General features: G+C 38.8%; 1 protein-coding gene across 1 annotated transcript; it reads right to left on the bottom strand.

The window, feature by feature from the left end:
- Nucleotides 1–805: 805 nt before the first annotated feature.
- On the bottom strand, nt 806–21,812 carry LOC149815150 (Pentatricopeptide repeat (PPR-like) superfamily protein). Its single transcript, XM_089990487.1, has 7 exons — nt 21,751–21,812; nt 21,186–21,245; nt 14,850–15,006; nt 14,661–14,747; nt 13,980–14,057; nt 12,937–13,037; nt 806–2,912 (listed from the first exon to the last, which is right to left on the bottom strand). Exons 1-7 carry the CDS (start codon nt 21,810–21,812, stop codon nt 1,109–1,111), a joined length of 2,349 nt encoding a protein of 782 aa, XP_089846613.1. The 3' UTR covers nt 806–1,108.
- Nucleotides 21,813–26,198: the final 4,386 nt, after the last annotated feature.

The following is a 26,198-nucleotide window of genomic DNA, read 5'->3' as shown; positions in this document are numbered from 1 at the left end:
AGATAACAAATGACCATTGATTTTTACCCTCTTCAAAAGCCCATGTAAGGATGAAATTTCTTAATTCAATGCATGTTATTTCAAAGTCATTAATGATGCATTTGTAGTCTCAGATTCTATTGAATGTCTCATGGGGGAAACGTTACAAATATGATCTACATTATTTATCTAGTAAAAACATGTGTTAGATCATATGATTAGATGTGTAAACAGGTTTCTTAGTAACTTAAAAAATCAATAGCTTTCAGTGTACCAAAATTTAATGAATAAAAGAATCAAGTTCTTATTTCAAAGCAACTCATTCTAAAGTGTCGCCTAATAAATAATCTGTGCTAAACGCATTTACGAAGTTCACTTGAGTAAATAAAAGTTTGTACCTATGAGTGTATCATGAAGATATACTAAAATTTTTGGATACTGTTTCACATTAGATTGACAGAAAATCAATAGGTTGATAATATCCATTATGGACAGTGCCAGTAAATGGGCCTGTTGGGTGAAATCCTCCTGAAACATTAAAATTTGTTCGGGTGTTCTCTAGTAATTTGGGTCAGTTTTCAAGTTCCATGCGTTTTTGACATGAAACACAAAGATCATTGCAGCTTTTTTTAAAGCACAAAAGGTATGAGAAGATGAGACCACGCTCTATCAGAAGGATAAAGGGACATTGACTCTCTCCAATCTTAGGCGAGGGTTCCTCGTCATCAAAATTACTGAAGGGTTCCTCGTCATAAAAGATACTCTCTCCTATCTTACATGTAACGAGTAAAACATTTTGAATGCAAGCTTGAGACAGAAAAGCATATCAGAATTCTTGCGTGGAATTTGCTCATTTGAACCTGATTAAGGTTAGGCTTTTTTTACAATGGGTGTCACCACCACCGTACAGAATCAGGGCAAAACTTATTTTTCTTGCTTTATGTCACTTGGATGAAACCGTAACCTGATTGCTGATACCTCTTATCATTTACATAGCAGGAAAAAGTTTAACTTTCTCGCTGTTAATAGAAAAAAAGAATAACCTATGACCTGATCTGTAATGCCTCAACTAATCAATCTCTGCTAACAATATGCAACACTGAAGCATGGATTTTTCAGTGCTCATAATTCAGATGTCTTCTAATTGCAACAACCTTCCTATCTCATCTGCAATAGAATAGATCTCGTCTATCTGTGGATGTGATGTATCCCCAACAAGAAACTCATGGACCACGCCATTCACTTCAATGGAACTGCACCCAGGAATCTTCTCAACACTGGTCTCTTTCATCATTCTTCTTACCTTGTTCACATCTTCCCAACGATTGGCTGCAGCATAAATATTTGAAAGAAGTGTATGTATTCCAGCATTGTTCGAAGCGAACCGACTGAAGTGTTTCATGACACGCTCACCCATTTCAACATGGCCATGGATTCGACAGGCACTCAGAAGAGCACCCCACAATGGCAAACAGCCTGAAGCATCAGGAATCTTCCCTATCAATTCCTCTGCTTCTGCCAGTAAACCAGCTCGTCCAAGAAGATCAACCATGCAACCATAATGCTCAACTTGGGGCTCCAAGTGATACTCATTCTTCATTAGATCAAAATATCGGCGGCCTTCCTCGACCAATCCTCCATGACTACATGCACTTAAGATACCAATAAAGGTGATATCATCGGGTTTTGTGGCTGCCCTTCTCATGTCCTCAAACAGTTGAAGAGATTTGCCTGTTTTCCCATTCATTGCGAGTCCGCAAATCATTGCCGTCCATGAAGCTGTATCCTTCTGCTTAATTTGCCAAAAAACTTCAAGGGATTTCTTTATGCACCCACACTTTGCATACATGTCTAGCAGTGCTGTGCCCACAAAAGCATCTATCTTGATTCTGTTTTCCTCAATATATTTATGTAACCATTCACCTTGCTCCAATGCTCCTAGATGAGCGCACACTGTAAGAACTGTAACAACCGTGAATTTATCTGGTTTGATTCTCAGAACCTGCATCTGTAGAAAGAGGCCCAGTGCCTCGTTGAACCGACTGAACTGAGTGTAGCCATTGATCATTGCAGTCCATAAAATTACATCTCTCTCTGGATATACATCAAAGAGTTGCCTCGCATCCTCCAGCCGATCACAACCAACATAACCGGAGATCATTGTAGTCCATGAGATCACATTTTTGCCATTCATTCTGTCGAAGATTCTACGCGCTGAAAGTATGTTTCCACATTTGCAGTACATATCCATTAAAGCATTACCAAGAGAAACACTTGATTCAATTTCCTCATAGACATAGGTATGAACCTTCTTGCCCATATCCAGATCACGCAAGCTCACGCAAGCAGAAAGTGTGCTAACCAACGTGGCTTCATCAGGCATAACTCTTTCCTTTTCCATCCTTTTGAAAGCACAAACTGCATCGGTGGGTCTTCCAGCCTTGACATAGCTGGATATCAAGACATTCCAAGAAACAACATCCCTCTCAGGCATTTCATCAAACACTTGCTCTCCTGAATCAATCCTACCCATTTCAGCATACATACCAACAAGTGCATTCCTGACAAAACAATCCAACAAAAACCCAGTTTTTATTATAGCAGCATGAGCCTTCCTGCCTTCCTCAACTGCCTGCAATGCACCAAATGCCTTGAGAACAAGAGGGTATGTGAAGTTATCAGGCATCAATCCTTCTCCCCACAGCATACCATACAATATTAAAGCTTTATCAAAGCTACCCACGTTGATATACGCTCTGATCATTACATTGAAGATGAACAACCACGGAGAATGGATTGCTGAAACAAGAAGCTCTGCATGGTGCAAATTCTGTGGTTGTGAGAGTGAACAGAACGTTATGAGCCTGTTGATTGCATCTTTGTTCTGGTCCAGACCACTCCTGAAGATCTGGCAGTGAATCTGCTTCAGTTCCCTGAATGATTTACAGTTTTCTAGCAGACAAATGCAGGTTCTTTTGGTTAATCTGGTGGGTTTGTGAGTTGGTTGAGAATGAAGAAGTTGGCAGTAGGCATGGGAGAGAATTTTGAGTGCGGGGGTGTTAGGACGTAGCATAGGATTGGTGGGAGTGGATGGCTCTCTAAGGCCACGTTTGTGCGTGGGAAAAGAATGAAGGTCCTGCCGCACGCTTCACCGAGGCACTTAAACGAGCATCGCCATATTCGATGAAAGCATCAATCTCTCATTAAAAGCTTTTGTTGTTCAATGCCATTGCTGTTCCCCCCCCCCAACAGGGCAGCTACATCTCATGATCGGGGTCCCAAAGAGCACCACGTATGTAAGCATGTGCGTCTCGTATCCCCATGTTTGTCAGCATTAATTAGCGTTGGAGTTTGATAAGATTGCAAAGACTTAAGTACCCTCTCCTTCATTGATGCAAAAAAAAATGACGGTTCTTGAAAAGGAGTGGTTGTAAAGACTTAAGTGCCCCGAAGATGATTATTTAAGACCCAGTCTCTGCACTGCAGGATTATCCGAGAAAAAAATCTCCCCTGGAGGAGGTCATGAACATCAACCCTCTCACTCTCTCTCTCCCTTCTATTTCTGCTTCTGTGCACATCCATTAGAAGATCATACATTGCTCCATCAAGCACCGACTGACCTATACATTGACTCTTGTGAAACCTGATTCAGAGTTTTTACCCTTACAGGAGGAGGGTTTGGGGGCTCCTCCCAGCGTGGGTATCATCATTCAACTAAATGAGTTGTAGATCCTGATTCAGAGTTTTTACCCTTACAAGAGAGGGGTAAAACCTCATCTCACTCTCTCTCCCTTCTCTCTCTACTTCTATACACATCCAACAAACGATACAACATTTCTCCATCAAACACCGACTGACCTGCACACTAACTGTAGCATCGTTCAACTTGATGAGTTGTGGAACCTGATTTAGAGTTTTTGCCCTTACAGGAGGGGGGTTTGGGGGCTCCTCCCAGCGTGGGTAGCATCATTCAACTTGAAGAGTTGTGGAGTCTGATTCAAAGTTTTTATCCATTCATATTTTAAGGCATTAGATCTCATTTTTGAACATTCACGCATGTGCAGTTTGCTTTCATCATGTTCAGTTGCTTTTTAGATTATATTTTGAATTCTTGTGCATTTTAGATCTATCGATTTGTATGTAACCAGAGCTCATTTTAACTTGAATTTTTTACTGCAACTTCATGCATATGTCTTCATGCTCTCCACCAAAAATCAGATAATTCTGAGTTTGTTTGACCCACTTTAAAAATCGAGATTCAAAACCTGTTATTTTGCACCGTCAGGATTTTAGTAGAATCAGGACCAACTTCCGGAAGTGATTTCTCCCTAACCAGAGATGATCTTTCCGATCCGTAAAAAGGGTTGTTTTCTAAATTGAATCTAGTTTGTTCATACCAAATTTCAGCGATTTCTATGGTGTTTTCGTACCAGTTTCGGGTAAAAAACCATAACCCTGTCACCCTGTGTCATTTTAACGGCTCAGATTTTGATCCATTTTGTTTAAATTTTATTTTCCTAATGGAAGATCATTTTTCACTTCTGTAAAATGGGTTCTCTTCGTTTATGTGTCTAGTTCATCCCTGTAAATTTTCAGAATTTTTCATGGTAAATTATTATTTTATTTTGATTAAATACCAGAACCTTGTATCCAGATTTTATAAATGTTCTGATTTTGGCCCCCATATCATGACTGTTGTAGCACTTCTTCAACAAATCGTTATTTGATTGGCAATATTCTTCAGCAAATTATTGTATGATTTTTTTGAGTCTCTAATGAGTCTCTACTATGATTTATAGTATTTTTGGGTCTCCAACGAGCCTCACAATGATTTATAGTGTTGTTCGATCTTTTAACTATGATTTATAGTGCTTTGGGGTCTCCAACGAAACCCACAACGATTTGTAGTGTTTTTTGGTCTTTTAACTATGATTTATAGTTTTTCGGGTCTCTAACGAGACCCACAGCGATTTATAGTGTTGTTGGACCTCGCTATAGCGATTTGTAGTATTTCTCGCTAAACACTACAGCGATTTGTGATACAAATCGCTATCCAAATCAGGACCAACTTGTCAGGGTCATATCTCCCTAACCAGAGATCCGATTTCAAATCCGTAAAAAGTGGTGTCTTTGTTATAAAGTCTAGTTTATTCCTGTAAATTTTCAGCGATTTTATGGTCATTTGACACCCCATTTGGATCTAAAACCAGACCCTTATCAGTCTGCCTTATTTGAGTGACATAGGTTTTTATTTCATTTTGTAAGAGTCATATCTCCCCAACGGAAGATCATTTTTCAAATCCGTAAAAATAGTTTTCTTTATCTATGTGTCTAGTTTATATCTGAAAAGTTTTATAACTTTTATGCTCAATTGATATTTCGAACCTGTTAAAAACCGAGACATGTTATAAAATGTTATAAAACTTAAAAAGTTTGAAACTTCTTCTATGTGTCTCGATTTTTAACAGGTTCGAAATATCAAATGAGCATAAAAAGTTATAAAACTTTCCAGATATAAACTAGACACATAGAGGAAGAAAACCCTTTTTACGAATTTAGAAAATGATCTTTCGTTGGGGAGATATGACTCTTACAAAATGAAATAAAAACCTATGTCACTCAAATAAGACAGACTGATAGAGGTCTGGTTTTAGATCCAAATGAGGTATCAAATGACCATATAAATCACTGAAAATTTACAGGAATAAACTAGACTTCATAACGAAGACACCACTTTTTACGAATTTGAAATCCGATCTCTGGTTAGGGAGATATGACCCTGACAAGTTGGTCCTGATTCGGATAGCGATTTGTATCACAAATCGCTGTAGTGTTTAGCGAGAAACACTACAAATCGCTAAACACTACAGTGATTTGTGATACAAATCGCTATCCGAATCAGGACCAACTTGTCAGGGCCATATCTCCCTAACCAGAGATCGGATTTCAAATCCGTAAAAATGGTATCTTTGTTATGAAGTCTAGTTTATTCCTATAAATGTTCAGTGATTTCTATGGTCATTTGATACCCCATTTGGATCTAAAACCAGACCCCTATCAGTCTATCTTATTTGAGTGACATAGGTTTTTATTTCATTTTGTAAGAGTCATATCTCCCCAACGGAAGATCATTTTCCAAATCCGTAAAAAGGGTTTTCTTCCTCTATGTGTCTAGTTATATCTGGAAAGTTTTATAACTTTTTATGCTCATTTGATATTTCAAACCTGTTAAAAATCGAGACACATAGAGGAAGTTTCAAACTTTTTAAGTTTTATAACATTTTATAACATGTCTCGGTTTTTAACAGGTTTGAAATATCAAATGAGCATAAAAAGTTATAAAACTTTCCAGATATAAACTAGACACATAGAGAAAGAAAACCCTTTTTACGGATTTGAAAAATGATCTTCCGTTAGGGAGATATGACTCTTACAAAATGAAATAAAAACCTATGTCACTCAAATAAGGCAGACTGATAGGGGTCTGGTTTTAGATCCAAATATGGTATCAAATGACCATAGAAATCACTGAAAATTTACAGTAATAAACTAGATTTCATAACAAAGACACCACTTTTTACGGATTTGAAATCCGATATCTGGTTAGGGAGATATAACCCTGACAAGTTGATCATGATTCGGATAGCGATTTGTATCACAAATCGCTGTAGTGTTTAGCGAGAAACACTACAAATCGCTATAACGAGGTCCAACAATACTATAAATCGTTGTGGGTCTCGTTAGAGACCCGAAAAACTATAAATCATAGTTAAAAGACCGAAAAACACTACAAATCGTTGTGGGGCTCGTTGGAGACCCCAAAGCACTATAAATCATAGTTAAAAGATCGAACAACACTATAAATCATTGTGGGGCTCGTTGGAGACCCAAAAATACTACAAATCATAGTAGAGACTCATTAGAGACTCAAAAAAATCATAACAATAATTTGCTGAAGAATATTGCCAATCAAATAACAATTTGTTGAAGAAGTGTTACAACAGTCATGATATGGGGGCCAAAATCAGAACATTTATAAAATCTGGATACAAGGTTCTGGTATTTAATCAAAATAAAATAGTAATTTACCATGAAAAATTCTGAAAATTTACAGGGATGAACTAGACACATAAACGAAGAGAACCCGTTTTACAGAATTGAAAAATGATCTTCCATTAGGAAAATAAAATTCAAACAAAATGGATCAAAATCTGAGCTGTTAAAATGACATAGGGTGACAGGGTTATGGTTTTTGACCCGAAACTGGTACAAAAACACCATAGAAATCGCTGAAATTTGGTATGAACAAACTAAATTCAATTTAGAAAACAACCCTTTTTACGGATTGGAAAGATCATCTCTGGTTAGGGAGAAATCACTTCCGCAAGTTGGTCCTGATTCTGCTAAAATCCTGACGGTGCAAAATAACAGGTTTTGAATCTCGATTTTTAAATTGAATCAAACAAACTCAGAATGATCTGATTTTTGGTGGAGAGCATGAAGACATATGCATGAAGTTGCAGTAAAAATTTCAGATTAAAATGAGCTCTGGTTACATACAAATCGATAGATCTAAAATGCACAAGAATTCAAAGTATAATCTAGAAAGCAACTGAACATGATGAAAGCAAACTGCACATGCGTGGATGTTCAAACATGAGATCTAATGCCTTAAAATATGAATGGGTAAAAACTTTGAATCAGACTCCACAACTCTTCAAGTTGAATGATGCTACCCACGTTGGGAGGAGCCCCCAGACCCCTCTCCTATAAGGGTAAAAACTCTGAATCAGGATCTACAACTCATTTAGTTGAATGATGCTACTCACGCTGGGATGAACCCCCGGACCCCCCTCCTGTAAGGGCAAAAACTCTAAATCAGGCACATAAGTAGAGAGAGAAGGGAGAGAGAGTGAGAGGGTTGGTGTTCATGGCCTTCTCCAGGAGGAACCCTTTACCTCCCTTGATTTCTTCTCTAGAGAGAGAGGGTTTTACAGTGTTTTACGAAGAAGGAAGAAGATGAAGATGACGATGGAGCAATGTAGAATCGTCTGTTGGATGTGCACAGAAGTAGAGAGAGAAGAGAGAGAGTGTGAGAGGGTTGATGTTCATGGCCTTCTCCATGAAGAACTCTTTGTTTCCCTTGATTTCTTCTCTAGAGAGAGAGAGGGTTTTACAGTGTTTTAAGGAGAAAGAAGAAGAAGACATGTTTGTCCTTTTTTTGAACAGAAAAAGAAGAAGACTTTGAAGAGTCAACATCAACCTCGACTTTCTGGATGGAGGACATGTTTATCCTTTTTTTGAACTGTTTGTTTTTTCTTTTTTGAATGAAGGGCATTTTTGTCATTTTCTCAAACCATCACTTTATGAGAAGAATAGCAAGAAAGGGTACTTAAGTCTTTGCAACAACACCAGAGTCCGATGCAAAGTTATGTCAACATACACGGGAATACGAGCCCCATGTGCTTGTATACGTGGTGCTCATTCAAAGCCTCGAACACAGACGTGGGATTCAGTGAATCATCGGAGGCGAACATACACCACCCTCTCATTGCTGAGGGTCTAGTGGTGTTGCTGAAGCGTGCTGCGGAGAAGCGCTTGATAGATCCTCTAGATGTTCTGAATTTTTTGGATCATATTCTTATTTATGCTGATGATATGATTATTTTTGGGCGAGCAAACGTGCAGTAGATGCTTAGATTCAAGCTTATTCTTCAGTTCTTTCTTTCTCTTTCTGGGCTTTTCCTAAATGATAGCAAATGCTCTCTTACTATATTCAATGTTCAGTCTTCTATGCTTGCAGCGGGTCAACGGATTTTTAATTGTGCAATCTCTGAGTTGCCGATGACGTATTTGGGTCTGCCGTTACAAGTGAAGCGCCTCTATTCCGTTGCTTGGGCTCCAACTATTCAAAAAGTGAAAAACAAGCTTTTTTCGTGGCAGGCGTCTTATCTCTCTATTGTTGGCCGTCTGACTTTAATCAGACATGTTCTTTCTTCTATCCCTGAATTCTTCATGTCAATGTTCATGATGCTTGTGGGCATAGAGAAGCAGATTTATCGTTTAATGACGGATTTTCTTTGGTCTAGGTGTCAACTTAAGAGTAAGCGCCATTTGGTTGGTTGGTGAATGGTGGTGTTACCTAGGCGTATGGCTGGCTTAGGTGTTTTTGCTTCAAGACAGAGGAGTATTGCTCTTGTGGCCAAGCAATGTTGGATGGCCCATCAACCAGGTTCTCCATGTGCTCGTTTGCTTCATGCTAAATATGGTCTCCTGATTTATCTCATTTTCGTCATGAAACCCGAGGGTTGGTGATCTCGTACTTGCGAAGCATGTGGCTGAGAGCCTTATCTTCCTTCAGAGATCAAAATGGGGATGCAAGAAATTATGATCAGTGGTTGCAATGGGCGATTGCACCAAATGGTGCGTTCCACACCCACAAAGTTTATAGATCGTTGCTCCCCCCAGGGGCAGATTGGTTCCCTGAGTGTGCGTTATGGGGTAAGGGCCCTTCCCCAAGATCTCGGGTCTTGGCTTGGTTAATTTTGCATGATAGGATTCAGACTCACAGTTATTTAAAGAAGTTGGGCTTTCAGTTTCCAAGTTGGTGTGTGTTGTGTCAAGCTGCTGAAGAAACTACTTTTTATTTATTCTGGTCTTGCCCAATCTTTGTGGCCCTATTTAATAGGACGTGGAGATCTCTGAACGTAATTGTCAAAGAGGAGTCTTTTGCGCTTGATCTGCTCCTGGGCCCTATTGAAATTAGACGATACAAGCGGTGGAGACTGATCTAGAAGACATGGTTGCTTACTACTTGGTGGTTTGTTTGGATGGCACGCAATGATGCTACTTTCCATCAAATTCCGGTCATCCTTAATAATCTTGTCCATAAAATCCTGGTTGATGTATATGTGATTCTACGTATGCATCTTAGAGACCTCTTTTTTCGTCTGAACAATGTTCACTCATCGGTGGTTTCTTCTAATCCAGCGGATCCTGGTTGAGCTTGGCTTTGTTGTTTGTTGCTAGTTGTCTGTAGTTTCTTTTTCTTTAGCTTTTGTTTTTCTATATTTTAGTTTTGTTTTCTATTTTGTTCAGTTCATGGGTTCAACATTTTGTTGATCTTCATGAGTGATAATGTTGATCTTCTTTCGGCTCAGTAAAAGCTCTCTCCCTCTCTCTCAACACATTCGATGGCTCTTAACCAATATTCCATATATTCGACGAAAGGTTTTAGGCAAGTCTTAAACATTAGAAATGTAGGTCGTGTTTAGACCTGCACATGGATTCGATTTGTGCCAGATATGGGTCAATCGATTCAGAGACAAACTTGGATTTAAGATGTTAATAACTGGCATAGTGACAAACGTTTTTATCGGCAATCTCGTTTTTCAAAAACTCGCGAGAATTTGAAAAAATTCCATAAATCTTGTGTTTTTTTTTGGCAAAATCTTGGCAATAAAAAAATAAATTAAAAAATATAAAATTTATTTTTTATAAGAAAATATTAATAAAAACTATTTAAAAATAAAAATACATGATTTTTTGTTATAAATAGTCGTTTAAAATGTAAATATCGTGTTTAAATCACAATATTTATGTTTTTAATAAATCTCACAATATTTTGAAAGTCTCGTGAGAAATTACTGTTTTAAACTTTCAGGCAATTTCTCACAATATTATCATGAGATTTTAGCAAATCTCGCAATATTTGTCACACTGATAACTAGTTGGAGTCTAGGTTTAACTAGACATATCATAAGCAGAACCAGATCCATATCTGGATCAATATAACAATCAGCAATACCGAACTTGCTAAAGTATTAATTTTTTATATTAAAAAGGTAGACCTTTAATCCAAACTTAGTTTTGGACCCAAATCTGATTTGAAATTTTATAAACCAAACTCAAGTCCATATATTTTTTCATTTTCATGAGTTTAGAACATAGTGACAAACGTTTTTATCGGCAATTTTGCATTTTTAAAAAACTTATGAGAAATTGAAAAAAAAATCCATAAATCTCGCAAATTTTCGGCAAAATCTCGGAAATAAAAAATTTAATTAAAAAATATAAAAATATTTTTATCAGAAAATATTAATAAAAATTATTGAAAAATAAAAATACATGATTTTTTTTGCAATAAATAGTCATTTACAAACGTAAATATCACATTTAAATTGGTGTATTTATGCCTTTTTATAAATCTCACTATATTATGTAAATCTCGCAAGATATTGTCGTTTTAAACTTTCAGGCAATTTCTCACGATATTATCGCGAGATTTTCATAAATCTCGCGATATTTGTCACACTGGTTTAGAATAACTAATCACAGGTATTTCATTTGTTTTGAACACGAGTCCTATCGAGTTCAATTCGAATAGGTGTCCCAGTCCACTGACAGGCCAAATCGTTGTTGCCTAAACATTTTTTTGTGTCGAAGTAATTGTTGGTACGACTCTTTGGTGTAGGGAGTTGGCTGTTACATTTTGCTCATTTCTATAAGAGAGAGAGAGAGAGAGGGAGAGAGAAAGAGAGACGAAAGAAATTCAACATTACCACTCATGAAGATCAACAAAATGTTGAACCCATGAACTGAACAAGAGCAAAGTCAAAACAAATAAATAAAGCAGAAGAGAAAAAGAACATCAGACAGATAAAATGGGCTCACGCCGAAGCCGCTTGCCCAGATTGCGGCAAAAGAGAGGTAGCGTCAGTAGGAGGGAGAGGAAGATCACTAAGATGCATATGCAAGATCGCATAAACATCTACCAAGATTTTATGCACCAGGTTTTGAATGTTAACCGGAATTTGACAAAAATGAGCATCGTTTCGTGCCATCCAAACAAACCACCAAGAAGTAAGCAACCACGTTCGCCAGATGAACCTCCACCTCGTGGTGCGCCTAATTACAAACCAGGCCCAAGATCAGATCTAATGCAAAAGACTCCTCCTTAACAAACACTTCAGGATGCCTCCAGGTCTTGCTAAAGAGTTCCACAAATATTGGGCAAGACCAGAACAAGTGAAACGTAGATTCTTCTGCAGCTCGACAAACCATGCACCAACTCTAGAGCTGAATGCCCCACTTCTTTAAATTACTATGGGTTTGGATTCTATTGTGCAAAATTAATCATGCCAGGACTTGAGAACGGGGAGAAGGACCCTTCGCCCAAAGCACATCCTCAGGCAACCAAGCAGCCCCCCGGGGGAGCAGCGATCTATAGACTTTTTTGGTGAGGAACTCTCCGCTCGGCGTCAGTGCCCATTGCAACCACTGATCAAAATTTTTGGAGTCCTCAAAATGGTCTCTAAAGCAGGTTAAAGCCCTCAACCACGATTTACGCAAGTGCAAGAGCGCCAAACCTCGGGTTCCCAGACGAACCAGGATAAGAGCAAGAGCCCCATATTTAGCAAGAAGCAAACGAGTACAAGGGTTATCCGGTTGGTGGGCCAACCAACATTGCTTGGCGACAAGAACAATGCTCCGTAGTCTGGGCGCAGGAATGCCTAAACCATCCATACGTCTAGGTAAGACCACCGAACGCCAACCAATCAAGTGACGCTTACCCTTGAGTTGACACCCAAACCATAGAAAACCTGCCAGCAAGTGCGTCAGCTGCTTCTCTACTCCAACAGGCATCACAAACATAGACATGAAAAATTCTGGAATAGTTGAAAGAACATGTTTGGCTAAGGTTAGACGACCGGCGATGGAGAGATAAGACGACTGCCACGAAAGCAATTTGCGCTTCACTTTTTGAAGCGTCGGAGCCCAAGCAGCAGAAGAGAGGTGCTTCACTTGTAACGGCAAGCCCAGGTACATAATAGGCATGTCAAAAATAGTGCAATTAAAAATTCTCTTTCCAGCTGCAAGCATATTGGCATGAACATTGAACATGGTAATAGAGCATTTGGTCTCATTTAGAGAAAGCCAGACAGGGAGAGAAAGAACTGAATAATAAGCTTGAACTTAAGCATCTGTTGATCATTTGCATGACAAAAAATGATCATATCATCAGCATAAGTAAGAATATGACCCAGAAAGTCTGAAACCTGCAAAGGATCAATGAAACACGATACTGTAGCCCGCTTAAGCAAGACCACAAGACCCTCAGCAACAACATTGAACAACAAAGGCGAGAGGGGGCACTCTTGCCGCAAACCCCGCCCCAGCTTGAACCGGTCTCCTCTAACACCATTGATATTTAACATGGCCTGGGCATTTGAGATCAACTCCCGCACCCAATCAGAAAAAATAACGACCAATACCAAAATTTGCTAACATTTGAAATAAGAATGACCAATGCACAGAGTCAAAAGCTTTATGAAAGTCTAATCTAAGGACAAAGTAAGGTTGACCGCTATGCTGCAAGGAATGAACAACCTCAGACGCCATGATGAACGAGTGTTGGACCCTCTTATTACGGATAAAGGCAAACTGAGAGTCTGAAAAAATCTGGTTAGCCACCGATTTTAGCCTATTCGCCAAAACCTTGGCAAACATCCGATAGAGGGCACTCATAACTGAGATTAGGCGGAATCGTGAAATATCAGTAGCCTCATCCTCTTTCGGAATAAGCGAAATAATAGCAACATGAAAATGATAAGGTAGTTTGGAGTTACGATAAAACTCATCAAACATGCTCACCATGTCTGATTTAACACAGTCCCAAAAGATTCTAAAAAAGTCAACATGAAACCCGTCAATGCGGGCTCTAAAAATCTCATCGTCAGAGAACCTCCTTTGCATAGATCTGGCTTGCTTAGGCTGAATTGACCCAACTAGGACATTACCAAAGACACCCTCCGCAGTTAACGAAGCAGAATATAAATCCTTAAAATACAGCGAGAGTGCTGGATTAACATGTTGATTGAGATAGAAAACACCCCCAATGGAGATAGAAGGAATGACCTTCTTCCTATGACGATGAGAAGCATATGAGTGAAAAAAATTCAGTGTTGCCATCACCAGCCGCAAGCCATTTTACCCTATACCTCTGCTTTCACCGAATTTCCTCTTTGACCCTCCAGCTTTTCCAGAGTATAGTTAGTTCTAAGGACCTGGCCTGGAGACTGAGAAGTTGCAAATCAGAAAGAGAGCCAGGAGAAGACATAGACTGATACAACATAGAAATCTCCTGATCCCATGCGGCCATTTGCTGAAATTTCTCCACATTACGACTATGAAGCCAAACTTTGATATACTTAGCTAGACAAGAAAGCTTATTTTGAACCCGGAGCGCCGCCCAATGCTCATCAACAGGTTTGTTCTAAGAATTAGCAATAACCGAGAGAAAATCTGGCTTCTGAAGCTACCACTCTTCAAATGCAAAGCTCCTGGTGGGTTGAAAGTCATCCCCCCCAATGAGTGATGATCTGCCCATGATCCGAGATAGAGGGAGCAAACAACACACACTTAACATCGGGAATGAGGTCCAATAAATTAGGGGTGACAAAGACCCTATCAAGGACCCTACAGTACGGACGTGACCGCCTATTCGACCAAGAGAAGCGCTCCCTGGTTAAAGAAATAGGGTAGAGAAAATGTCGACGAACAAAGTCTTGGAAACCTCGCATAGAGGGATTAAGAATAACAAGGTTATTAGAGTCACGAATAGATAGCAAACAATTGAAATCCCCCATAAGAAGGTGACAATCTCCGATAAAAACGACAACCTTATCCAAATCATCCCAAAATGCAGGCCTCATGGCTACGAGATTAGGGCCATAAACAACATAAACAACTACCCTTCTACCAACTGCCTGCAAATTGAAAGCAACAGATAGAGAGAAAAGACCCACATCCAGCTGAGATAAATTTAAAGACTGTTTTCCCAAGATAAGGATACCTCCTGCATAATTGACCGCAGGCTTAAAGAAATAGTCAGCTCCTTGCCAGATGCTAGAAGCGACCACGAGCGGGATGACCTCCATTTTAGTTTCACATAAAGCAAGTAGGTCAGGCTTCTCCTCCTTAACCCAATTAGCCAGAAAAAGGCGTTTCGTGGGACAATTTAAGCCCCTAACATTCCAACAAACAGTCTTCATGGAACAAAATTTGGAAAAAAATGGGGTTGGTGGCACCAGACGACCTTCTTGGGGACCTAGCATCTATAGCCGAAATAATTAAAGAAGGCCTCCTCCTTCTTTGCTGACCATGCATGATTTGCCGAACACCCCCAGCACTGACAGACGACCTCAAGTGACCATCGAAAATGCTCAACTGCTCGCAGTCTGCTCCACTGGAGTGTCAGAGAGAGTCCTCAATAATAGCAGAGATAGCTGAAATCGTAGAATCCATCACCCACCACACATTGGCTGGCCTTCGGTTGGTAAAACCCTTGAGGTCCCCCCTGCCTACCAAGAGAGTATGCCCAACTTCGACCTTTTGGCAAGAGAGAGAGAGAGAGAGAGAGAGAGAGAGAGAGAGAGAGAGAGAGAGAGAGAGAGAGAGAGAGAGAATAGTATGACTTTTGTAGTAGCTAGGTAAATAAGAAATGTTGCCCACAAGGGCTCCCCTCATCTGGTAGGGGCGACTTGTTAATATATATTGTCATCAAGTTCATGGGATGTCACAAGTTAGAAACCCACACGTGGTGCCTCTTGCCGAAAGGGTCGAAACTGGGCATACTCTCTCCGTAGGCAGGGGGAGACCTCAAGGGTTTTACCAACCGAAGGCCAACCAATGTGTGGTGGGTGATGAGAGGTTTTTCTTGGATTATCAAAACAAAGTAAAATCGAAAATACTATGACCGGTTCTTGTTCCCTCGAATAGTTAAAAGACTTATGAGAGAGTTTCCCTGGACGAGTCAAGAGATCTAGAGAAAGCGACCCACGTTAGAACTCTAAATAAAGAGCGCCCATGGTAGAGGCCTTGCCATAGTGACAAATATCGCGAGATTTATGAAAATCTCGCGATAATATCGTGAGAAATCGCCTGAAAGTTTAAAACGACAATTTCTCGTGTGATTTTCAAAATCTTGTGAGATTTATGAAAAAACATGAATACCGCAATTTAAACACGATATTTACGTTTTAAACGGCTATTTATCAGGAAAAAACATGTATTTTTATTTTTAAATAAATTTTATTAATATTTTCTTATAAAATATAAATTATATATTTTTAATTTATTTTTTTATTGTCGAGATTTTGCCAAAAAAATGCAAGAATTATGAAAATTTTCAATTTCTCGCCAGTTTTTGAAAAAATGAAAAATTGCCGTTTAAAACGTTTGTCGCCACAAATGGTGGCATGTCATTGGTGAAGGCCACACCAATGACCACCCTCATGGGGGAGAGCGGATCCTAGATCCTGTCAAACTCTCGGTGAGATTAGATTAGTAGAGAGGGGTGGGGTTCGACATGCAGGATCCGCTCTCCTCATGGGGCAGCCATAGCATTTCTCCTATTCTATATAGCATACTATAATGTGCAATGTTACTTTCATAGAGATCTACTTGAGCTTCATTGACAATACCAAGGGCCCATAGGGGACACGTCCAAAATTCGATGTGACATAACGACATGTGTGCTCTAGAATAACTTGAATTGTCCTGATAAATTTTCTTATATTGGGAAATACAAAACATACCTAACATGGTTTGTAACTTGCTTACAATGGCTCCGCGCACCTGTCTAGGTGGTTGACACCTTGTAAGCATAGTGACAATTATCGCGAGATTTATGAAAATATCGCCATAATATCGCAAGAAATTGTCTGAAAGTTTAAAACGGTAATTTCTTGCGAGATTTTAAAAAATATTACGAGATTTATGAAAAAACATAAATACCATGATTTAAACGCAATGTTTACGTCTTAAAGGGCTATTTATCATGAAAAACCCATGTGTTTTTATTTTTAAATAAATTTTATTAATATTTTCTTATAAAAATTATTGTTTATATTTTTTAATTTAATTTTTTTTGCCGAGATTTTGCCCGAAAAAAAAATGCCAGATTTATGATTTTTTTTCAAATTCTGGCAAGTTTTTTGAAAAACGATATATTACCGTTTTTAACTTTTGTCACTATGCTTGTAGGGCATTCAAGTTGAAAGACATCAAAAGTTTCATAAAAGTGTATGTCCCTTGTCCTTAAGACCGAGGCAACAAGCTGTCTGGTGTGGAAAATAAACAGTTAAGCCAAAGCGTTTTAGACAATGTTATTAGAATCAAACCCCAAATAAATTCATTTTATGGATGATTTTTTCGACAGAAGTCAGACTCCTACCAGTTATACAACCATATACCATTGGGGTTCGAACTTGCAACGTTCCCCGCTGGTCTTACAAAATCGGCCACTTTAAACCCAAATCAACCGAACTGGGCTGAGTTGGTGCGATTCGAATTGATTGAGCGCTGATTCAGCGTTTTTTCTTTTTTCTTGTAATTTTTCTTTTTGATTTTTAATTGTTTTTTGAAGTAAAAATAAAAATTAAATCAATCGTTTAAGCCCGGTCAAATTCGAAGCTTGGATTAGCCAATTCTTTTAATCTATTTGAAAATTGATTTAGATCTGAGATCGATTCATACAACATTGGTTTTAACCAATTCATTGACAAAGCATACAACATGAACGAAGGGTCTCCCTTCATTAAATACATAAAAAAACACTGCTTCCAATTTAACAATTAAGATTGTCATCTTATTTTCTACATCTTCGTTACAAGTCGACATCTCGGATCTTCTCAGTACTGCTAAATACAGACGGTGTACATTTCACCAGGTGTCAATCAATTGGTCATGAACCATGGAGCTGATTATAGCTATGTTCCCATTAGTTTTTGACATATTATAGCCTGCTTTTTTACAGAATGATTGGAAAAAAGAACGGTCCTCGTGTGACTTGCTTGAGCCTGTGGCCCACCGTACCTTGAAAAGCAATAATGAAATGAAATGAAATGAAAATTTTCAGTTCTTTCAATAAGCCCATCCTCACGCCATCATGGTTCTTATTATATAGCATGTATAATCTCTCTCTCTCTCTCTCTCTCTCTCTCTGTATATATTAATATTTATTTATTTGTTACAATCAATTGTAAATACAATCGGCTTAGCAAAGTGTGGCCTCCCTTTTTTTGGTTTTTTTTTCTTACATCTAACACCATAGATGTTTGTTTTTTCATTGAAAAAAACATGATCAGAGTCAGTTCCTGCTACATCAAATATGTTGAACACATTTATGAGGTTAAATTGTGTTGAACAACTCACATCATGAGATTTCAATATAGGCCCAATATATATATATATATATATATATATATCACATCTGTACGGTAAACTTTTAGAAAAAGAATCAAAGCAAATTTATGAAAATCTTGATTCATACCCGTTTTACATATTTTAGTTACCATATATATATATATATATAACATTAATTACTTATGTCAACTGGCCATTTAATTAGGGGTGGATCTACTTTTTTATATGCAATGGTGACCTAGATTTTATGTCAATGAACTGGGTGAGCAAAGAAGTTTGGTTCTTCAATTATTAAAAAAAATAATAATACAAAAATCTTACTATGTGCAACATGACATTATACATTGGACAACCATCACGGGGTCGCCTACATGGCCAGTTGGGTTGTTGAGAGGTTACTTAGATGAAGAAGGCACTGGATCAAGCCCTGCTGGTGCATGGGTGTGTCTCTAGCTTTTAGAGGTGGGCCACCAAAGGCAGGATGGTCGTGGCATCCCACCTGAGGGTTTTCCTGCTTGGGCGAGGGTTCCTCGTCATAAAAGGCATTATACATTGGGCATCAGTGCAAGCATCACTATATATGTGGTACCTTATGGAGCTTTTGCAACACTATCATCATTTTTTTACCAATAGACCCAAGGGATTTGGCGTAGTGGGATGGAGCCTACACCGTTTGACGAATAGTATAGGTTCAAATCCCAGGGGCATCACCCCCTGAATACTGGAGCAGTTTCTCCGAGTAAAAAAAAAAGCATTTTTTGCCCATGCATGACTAGGCTCACATGCTCCCCCTGATTTGCTGTTGAAGCACATAGCTGACACAAGGATGTCTATGTTTGCATTATTTCTTTGGACTTTTTTCTAGGGTTAAAAAATGTTGTACGGAGTTAAAACTTTGAAAAGTCCAATGGGGAAACCAGCACTAGGCCTTGGATCTACTGATCTCATATCTAGAAGTATTGATAAAAATTCAGGTCCATTATAAATCAGTGATATTGAATTTGAGTTTTGGATTTTTGCTCTATCGAGTATTATTCTTTACTCGTTTGTGGGCAGGGCTCTTGACAACTGCATAGTGTTTTATTTGGTGGGTTATGGATCATTTTTAATTGGTGTGGTTCTATGCCTAGTTGGGGGTTATCTCTTGAGAACAACTTTGAATTCTATTTTAGGAAGATCGATGTAATTTGTTTTTTCTTTTAATGAAGGTGTGCCTAACCCCAGCTTGCCTATGCAAAAAAAAACTGTTGTATGGGCTCTCCTCAGTTGATACTAAAATCACCAAGTTCGAGGGACGTAATTTGGGTTGGCATCTCTTGCTGCAAGGCTGAAGTTGGATACTCCCTGGAGTTTTTATGCCAATAACCCTTGAGCGAGTGAGGTAGTTTTCTTTAATTATATATAAAAAAAAACTTAATTTTTTTTTTTATCAAATGGGGACCAAGCTTTTGTATCCTATGACATAGCCATCTATCTGGATGTATCTTGGCCATTCATATTCCCACCCCTTTAAACAAATGATCCTAGCAGTCCAGATGCATTTGGTTGAATGGTTAGGATCAACATAATAGGTGCAGTATCATATGTCATGGTTGGGATCTTTTTTCAATATTTCAGAAAGAGACCTATATTTTCTAAAAAAGGGATTTGCTGTCACATCTTTTTGGTGTAATTATCAAATAGTTAAAGACCTCAAGTTAAGCTTACATCTCCACTACTAACGGGAATTGTTAAGATTCATGTAAAAATGCCTTGAGATAAAGATATGGCAACAAGAGAGAGAGAGAGAGAGAGAGAGAGAGAGAGAGAGAGAGAGAGAGAGAGAGAGAGAGAGAGAGAGAGAGAGAGAGAGAGAGAGAGAGATTTCTGGCTATCATGAGTGAAATATCACACCAACAAGCAGGGCTGGCAAACAAGCTCACAAACCGAATAGAACTTGGCAAACAGGCTCACAAACAGAATAGAAAGTGTTTAAGCTTGGCTCATCTGGTTTCCCAACCCTACCAATGAGAGAAATATCTGATGGATAAGGGAGTGTGAAATATGTAGCGCTTTCGAATTTCAATGGGTGATAATGTTGGCTGAAAAGGGTCCTTTAGTAAATTATAATAACTAATGTTTAAGCTCTAATAACTTGAGTTAGTTCTACAAACACATAGGGCCTCCTTTTGGAATATCAGCCAAAAAGTTAGTCTCTACAAGGAAACTGCCCAAAATTTTGTGAAGAAAGAAAGAAGAAAATCAATACAACATCTAGCCCTATAGATCCAAAATCAAGGCAACTCAAAGATCCAACTTATAAACCGCAGGTGTTATAGCCCCAAAGGGGTTTGATGTAGTGGAATGGGACCTAGGCTGCTAGTCAGGTAGTTTAGGTTCAAATCTCATGGGTGTCATCCCATGTGCAAGCACAAAGTGTGGCAACTTTATGGAGGCAAGGGGGTAATGATGCAAGAGCATCGAGATCTGTATCCCACATGCGAGGACTAGGAGAAAGATCTAAATCCAGAAATATGATCCAAAATGCAAATCCAAACATACTTGATCCAATTTTGATCTATTTGGGTCAATTCTAAACCCAAAGTTATTTTGATAATTTTACCTTCGGTAATTTTTTGAGAATTTTGCATAGTATATCTAAGAAAATTCATTTTGATAATTGGTTTCAATTGTATGAATTTTTTAAACCACGGAAAAAAAACTTTTGTATTTTTTTTTTTATTTTTGTAGAAATTGAATTCTACAGATTTAGATAGATCCAAGTATCCGTTAAGCTCACTTTTGTGGTACTAGAGAGTTTAATGGGTAGTTTTAATTTTAAATCCAAGATCCTGATTTATATTGTGGGCACTTGAGTGGCCAAAAGGGCTACCAACCTTTCCTCAAGCTTAATTGGGCAAAAAAAGAGGTGTCACCCAAAGGTTTTAGCCCTTTCTCTCTCTTGATGGCTCTTCATTGCTCAGCCAATAAGAGAATAGAAAAAAGAATTAAAAAGAGACCTCTCATTGGCCTTGAATGAGGTGCCTCCCACATGACCAATAAGTGCCCATGCTATTTTCCTTCATATAAAAACAAATTAAAAAAAATAAAGGTGAAGGCTTTTAACCAGAAAAAAAAAATAAGAAAGGAAAATGGAGAGAAAACGTGAGCTTGTGGGTCTTTTGCATTTCTGAAAAAAGTTGGAAGCTTGAAGAAGGCAAAACGTGAACTTGGTGAAAGCTTGTAGAGCTTGTGCATGAACCTTGTGGCTGAACATCGAACCAAACCACCATGTGAAACTGTGATCGTGAGAAATAAAGTCCATCGAGCCTGCTCAAGGGGAGGTCGAGTGGACCTGAACCTTGTGGCTGAACGTGAAAGCAGACCCTTGTGTAGACCTGGTGAAAAAGCCGTGAGTTTTGAGGACTTGCTGCTGGAGTGGACTTGTTGCGCTGCGCATGACCTCAATCCATCCGATCAGCCTTGTGCGTGAAAGCTTGTGAGGACGAGCTTGTGGCTGGAGTTTTGAGGAGGTGCTGCTGGCATGAATGTGTTGTGTGTGACCCCAGTCCTGTTGGCCATTACCATTCATGAATCAGCTTGTTGCTGAACTTGTCAAGATTCGAGAACTTGTTCATCAAAGTCATTGTTCCCGTGCTATTGTTCGAGAACCTCAGCTAAACCCTGGTGGTTGCTGAGCGAATTTGAAACTATTTTACTATTGCAACGTTGTTTGTTGTTGTGCACATTTAAATCATTGTTCCTGTTTTATATCTTCTGTTGAATCATAACTAGAATTTGCTCGTAATATATTGCTGAGTTTAAGTTCCTGTTGAGTGTTTGTTGGATGTGACTGAGCTACCAGATTTATGAAACCTTCATGTTTGACATCAACAACATATTTTTTTCTGTTGTATGATTGCCTCAGAATCGATCTTAGCTTGTTGAGTATGTGTTGTTACTTGAAATGTGGGAAATCGATCAATCGATTGTTTGTTGTTCATTTACATTTCCTCTCACAGCCTGACCTGTTGTGCTGCTTGTTCAGGCCTGCTGACTTGCTGAAAGCATCAACGTTGAGTCCCAATAAGTTGGGTCTAAGCATGGCCCCCGTCTTGTGTGTCTTTACCCGTGTTTTGTCCTCTCTCTTGGACTGCTGAGCGCATATGCCAACTGACCCATGCACATCTAATAGCTATTTGTGTTTGACATCCCAACACGTGATGTCCAAATAGTGTGTCTGCTGACCACTATTCTCACCTTGCGATTTTCAATTGAACTGAATCTGTTGCTTGTGTTCATTTGTTTGTTGTATTGACATTGTGGTGTTAAGTTCATCATATTTGATAAATCTTATTGAAGTGCGTCTGCTGACCACTATTCTCACCTTGCGATTTTCAATTGAACTGAATCTGTTGCTTGTGTTCATTTGTTTGTTGTATTGACATTGTGGTGTTAAGTTCATCATATTTGATAAATCTTATTTAAGTGCATCTTGTTTGCGTTACTGACAATTGTTGAAAGTTGGAAGGAATTATAAGGAGTGTATTTGCTGCAGGTTGCATACAATTATTTATTATTATTTGATTTGCTATTTGATAGTCTAGGGATGGCAATGGAGCGGGGGCTGGGGTGGGGGAAAGGGTCTCCAACCCCCCCCTCCCCTTCATCCCCATTTCATGTCCTCCATCCCAAGTGAATCATTCTGCATCGGCTAAAAAATAATTTAAAAACATTTTTATGTCAATCAAAATGTGACACGTGTTAAAACCATTAAAATAATATTAGCAAATTAGTTTTAGGCATATTAGACTATTTATTAAAAACCAGTCTATTCAGGTTAGTGTCGTATCGATTTTCTGCCAATACATATTGTATCGGCAGATACTATACTGACAACATTGCCCAAGATAGGGATACGTGGTTCTTGTTTTAGTTGCAATTCACATAAGGTGCGGTTGATTACCTTGGATTTCAGATCCAAGGTAAATCTTAGATCTTACGATCTTGAAAACCATGAATTGGATATTCGTGGTACTTTCACTCTCCCCCACTCTTGAACCAAAAAACGATGAATTTGGGAGATTTTTTTGCACTTGGATTCAAGAATCCAGGATTCTCCCTTTGGCGAGACTTATGTCGGATTGAATCATGAGATCTAAAACCCAATTCACGTAATATCTTAGGCCCGTTTGGATTGGATCGAGCCACGGATTAATGTATCCCTACTTTTTTAATCACATTCAAACAAACCCTTAGTCTGTTCCACCAAATCAAAGCTTGGGACCAAGAGTTGGTAAGGTGGTCACCCATGGGTTGGGTTTGACCTGGACCTGACTCGTACCAAACCTTATAGGGTCAGGGTTTGGTGATAAATAAGACCTGATTAGAATCCGGGTCAGATCCGAAGGGTCCGATTAATATATGGAGAAGGGTATGGTTAATTTGTAAAATTTCATACTAGACCTGGGCCTGACCTAAATTTCGATTAAGATCAGTAATATTTTGATGTAAAAATGATAAAAAAAATATTATTTTATGGGGTATGGTCTATGACTGGTTCATGTAATCCTTATAAGATTAGGGTATGATTTCTTTTATGATGGGTCCAATTAGACCCGGGTTCGAATTGGTGCCATCATCTTAAATCAGGTTTGGGTGTAGTTCCAACTGAATCCGAACCAAACCCGACCCGTTGACACCCCTACACCCACCCAAATACCACACCAACCGACCTGGTGGGTCAAGCCCACTGACCTAGGGTTTCATGAGAGTATGGTCAATTTGTGAAAGTTTTGAATGTGACTTCAATGTCTTGGAAGGAGTCATAGTGCACCAACATGGAACTAAAGAGAAGGGTGGGGGTGGTTGGTGATTGGGTGACGTGTCAAAACATCTGATGCCTTTTGTCCGTAACCGTGGGAGGAGTTCACGAGTCCAAGAAGTACACGTCTCTTCTTTATAAAAATCAATAAAATAAACCACAAGAAAAAACCAAAAGTTTTGCAGGGCTGTTGTTTGGGTCATGGTCCCCCTGAAAACCAGATATTCCCCTAGATTCTCAAACCCTAAAAAAGATAACCCCAACGCCCATGGATTTCACTTTTACCATGGCTAAGTCTTTTAACAGTTGAACTCAATGCCTTTTTTTTTTTTTTATTACTTGAAGAAGCTGCCGGCTTGGCTCCCTACGGTCATCGTGCTAGCAGCGTAAACTCCAAGGCTAGTACCATCGCCCCCAATGCCTATACTATGCATTAGCTTGCGCAAAGAGGCGACAACCATGAGAATCAAACTTGTCCGTCTAGCAGCCAAGGTCCCACCCCACTGCGCCAACCCTCCTTGCTGCCTCAATGCTCCTTAAAACCACCATATTATTAATTAGGACTTAAAACTATATGAGAAAAAGGGCTCTTAGTTGGTTTTGTCTGATGGATCCAAGTCTTGAATTAGATCAGACAGTTGAAACCCAAAAAATTTGGGTTTGAGTTGGGTCTCCAACCAAACCAAACTGGTTGTGTTTGATTGTGGTCGCTCTAATATGAGATCTTAGCTAGAATATCAAATCTGAGGATCTCGAACCCTCTTATCGCAATTAAGCCAAAAAAACCCGTGTATTTTTGGGAGTTTTGAGGATCTCAGATAGGAGGATCTTGAGATGTTATCTGCAAGACTAACAGATTTAACATGGGACTCACACCAAATCCAATATTAGAACTCTTAAGGCTTTAATTGAGAACCGGTAGCTGAGATGAGAGTTTATGCATTTGGTAAAAGCTTTCAAACTATATTGGTGGTGGCTGTTTGGGAGAATGAAGTTAAGAAGGCATGCAGTGTATGCATTAAACTGCTTCTCCTTTGTATTTGCACTAAAAACTGAATTTGAAAACTGCCATTCTCCAGTCAAATCCAGGAATTAGCAGCTGCCACTTTCAAAATGCATAAACTCCTTCTTCTGACTGCCAGATTTCAAATAGAGCATAAATGAACTGTGCACTTGTTCGTGATTACAATTTAAATGGTCTGCCATAAATTTAGATCCAGCCATACAGGATCCAGACCCCGTTAAAGCCAGTAGGGATCAAACCTGGTGTAGGATCCACTTTAGATTAAACCCATTTACTGCTTTTTGAAGGAAATAATACTGTTGACAGGGTGGATTTGGACACAATGAACGGAACTAACTGGAGCCTGGGTCAAGTCTGTTTACAATTAGTTGGACCCAGTGCCAAGCTAGTTTGACCCAAGAAATGAGACCCATTTTCTCCTACAAACCTTGTAAAAGAAGGGACACCAAGAAGACTTTGAAATTGACCTGATTCCTCTGGGATCCAGTTTAAACACCAAGCTAGTTTGTGGTGAACACTAATAGACCTAAATCTAAACCATACCCGTCTAGTTGAAAGAATAAACCATGGTCAGCGAGGAAAATCTCCTATTTCTCTTAAAAGATTCTAGTATTTTTGGGAAAATATAAAATAGAAGTTCAAGTAATATAAAATCTCTGCAAAAAAAGCAGTTTATTTTTTTTTCAAGGCAAGCTGGGTTAGGCGGATCCCTACCAAAACAACAACTGCCCCATGTGGCAGAGGGATTCGATCCTGGGGCCTTCAGCTTGACACAGGACCCCGCTTAGCACATGGGATACCATCTCGATGGTTGTAAAAAAGCTATTTGATTGCATTAATGTTGCGATAAAAACATATTTAAAAAAAAGAAATTTAATTTGAAGGTAATATGTCTTTTTTTTCTGTATAATAAATTAGCCCTTCAAAATATGGTAATAAAGTCATGATATTTTCAAAATATAAGCAATATTTTTTTACTATGAGACAAAGGCACCCTGGTGAATCTTACCTTTCTGTTGCAAAGAAACGCCTCCATAATTGATAGAAACTGCAATAGGGAAAAGGCCATTCATGCAGCTGTTGATGAGAGACACTAAGGTGAAGGTGGTGGAGCAGTCTTGACTAGCAAAAGTTAAAAACTCCACCAACGGCGCTCTGTTTTTTTGGCAGGAGCAGTTAGTGCAC

This window comes from Nuphar pumila, chromosome 15, assembly GCF_984573655.1.
Source record: "Nuphar pumila chromosome 15, dmNupPumi1.hap1.1, whole genome shotgun sequence".
Lineage (NCBI taxonomy): Eukaryota > Viridiplantae > Streptophyta > Magnoliopsida > Nymphaeales > Nymphaeaceae > Nuphar > Nuphar pumila.
This window is presented reverse-complemented; position numbering and strand designations above follow the sequence as displayed.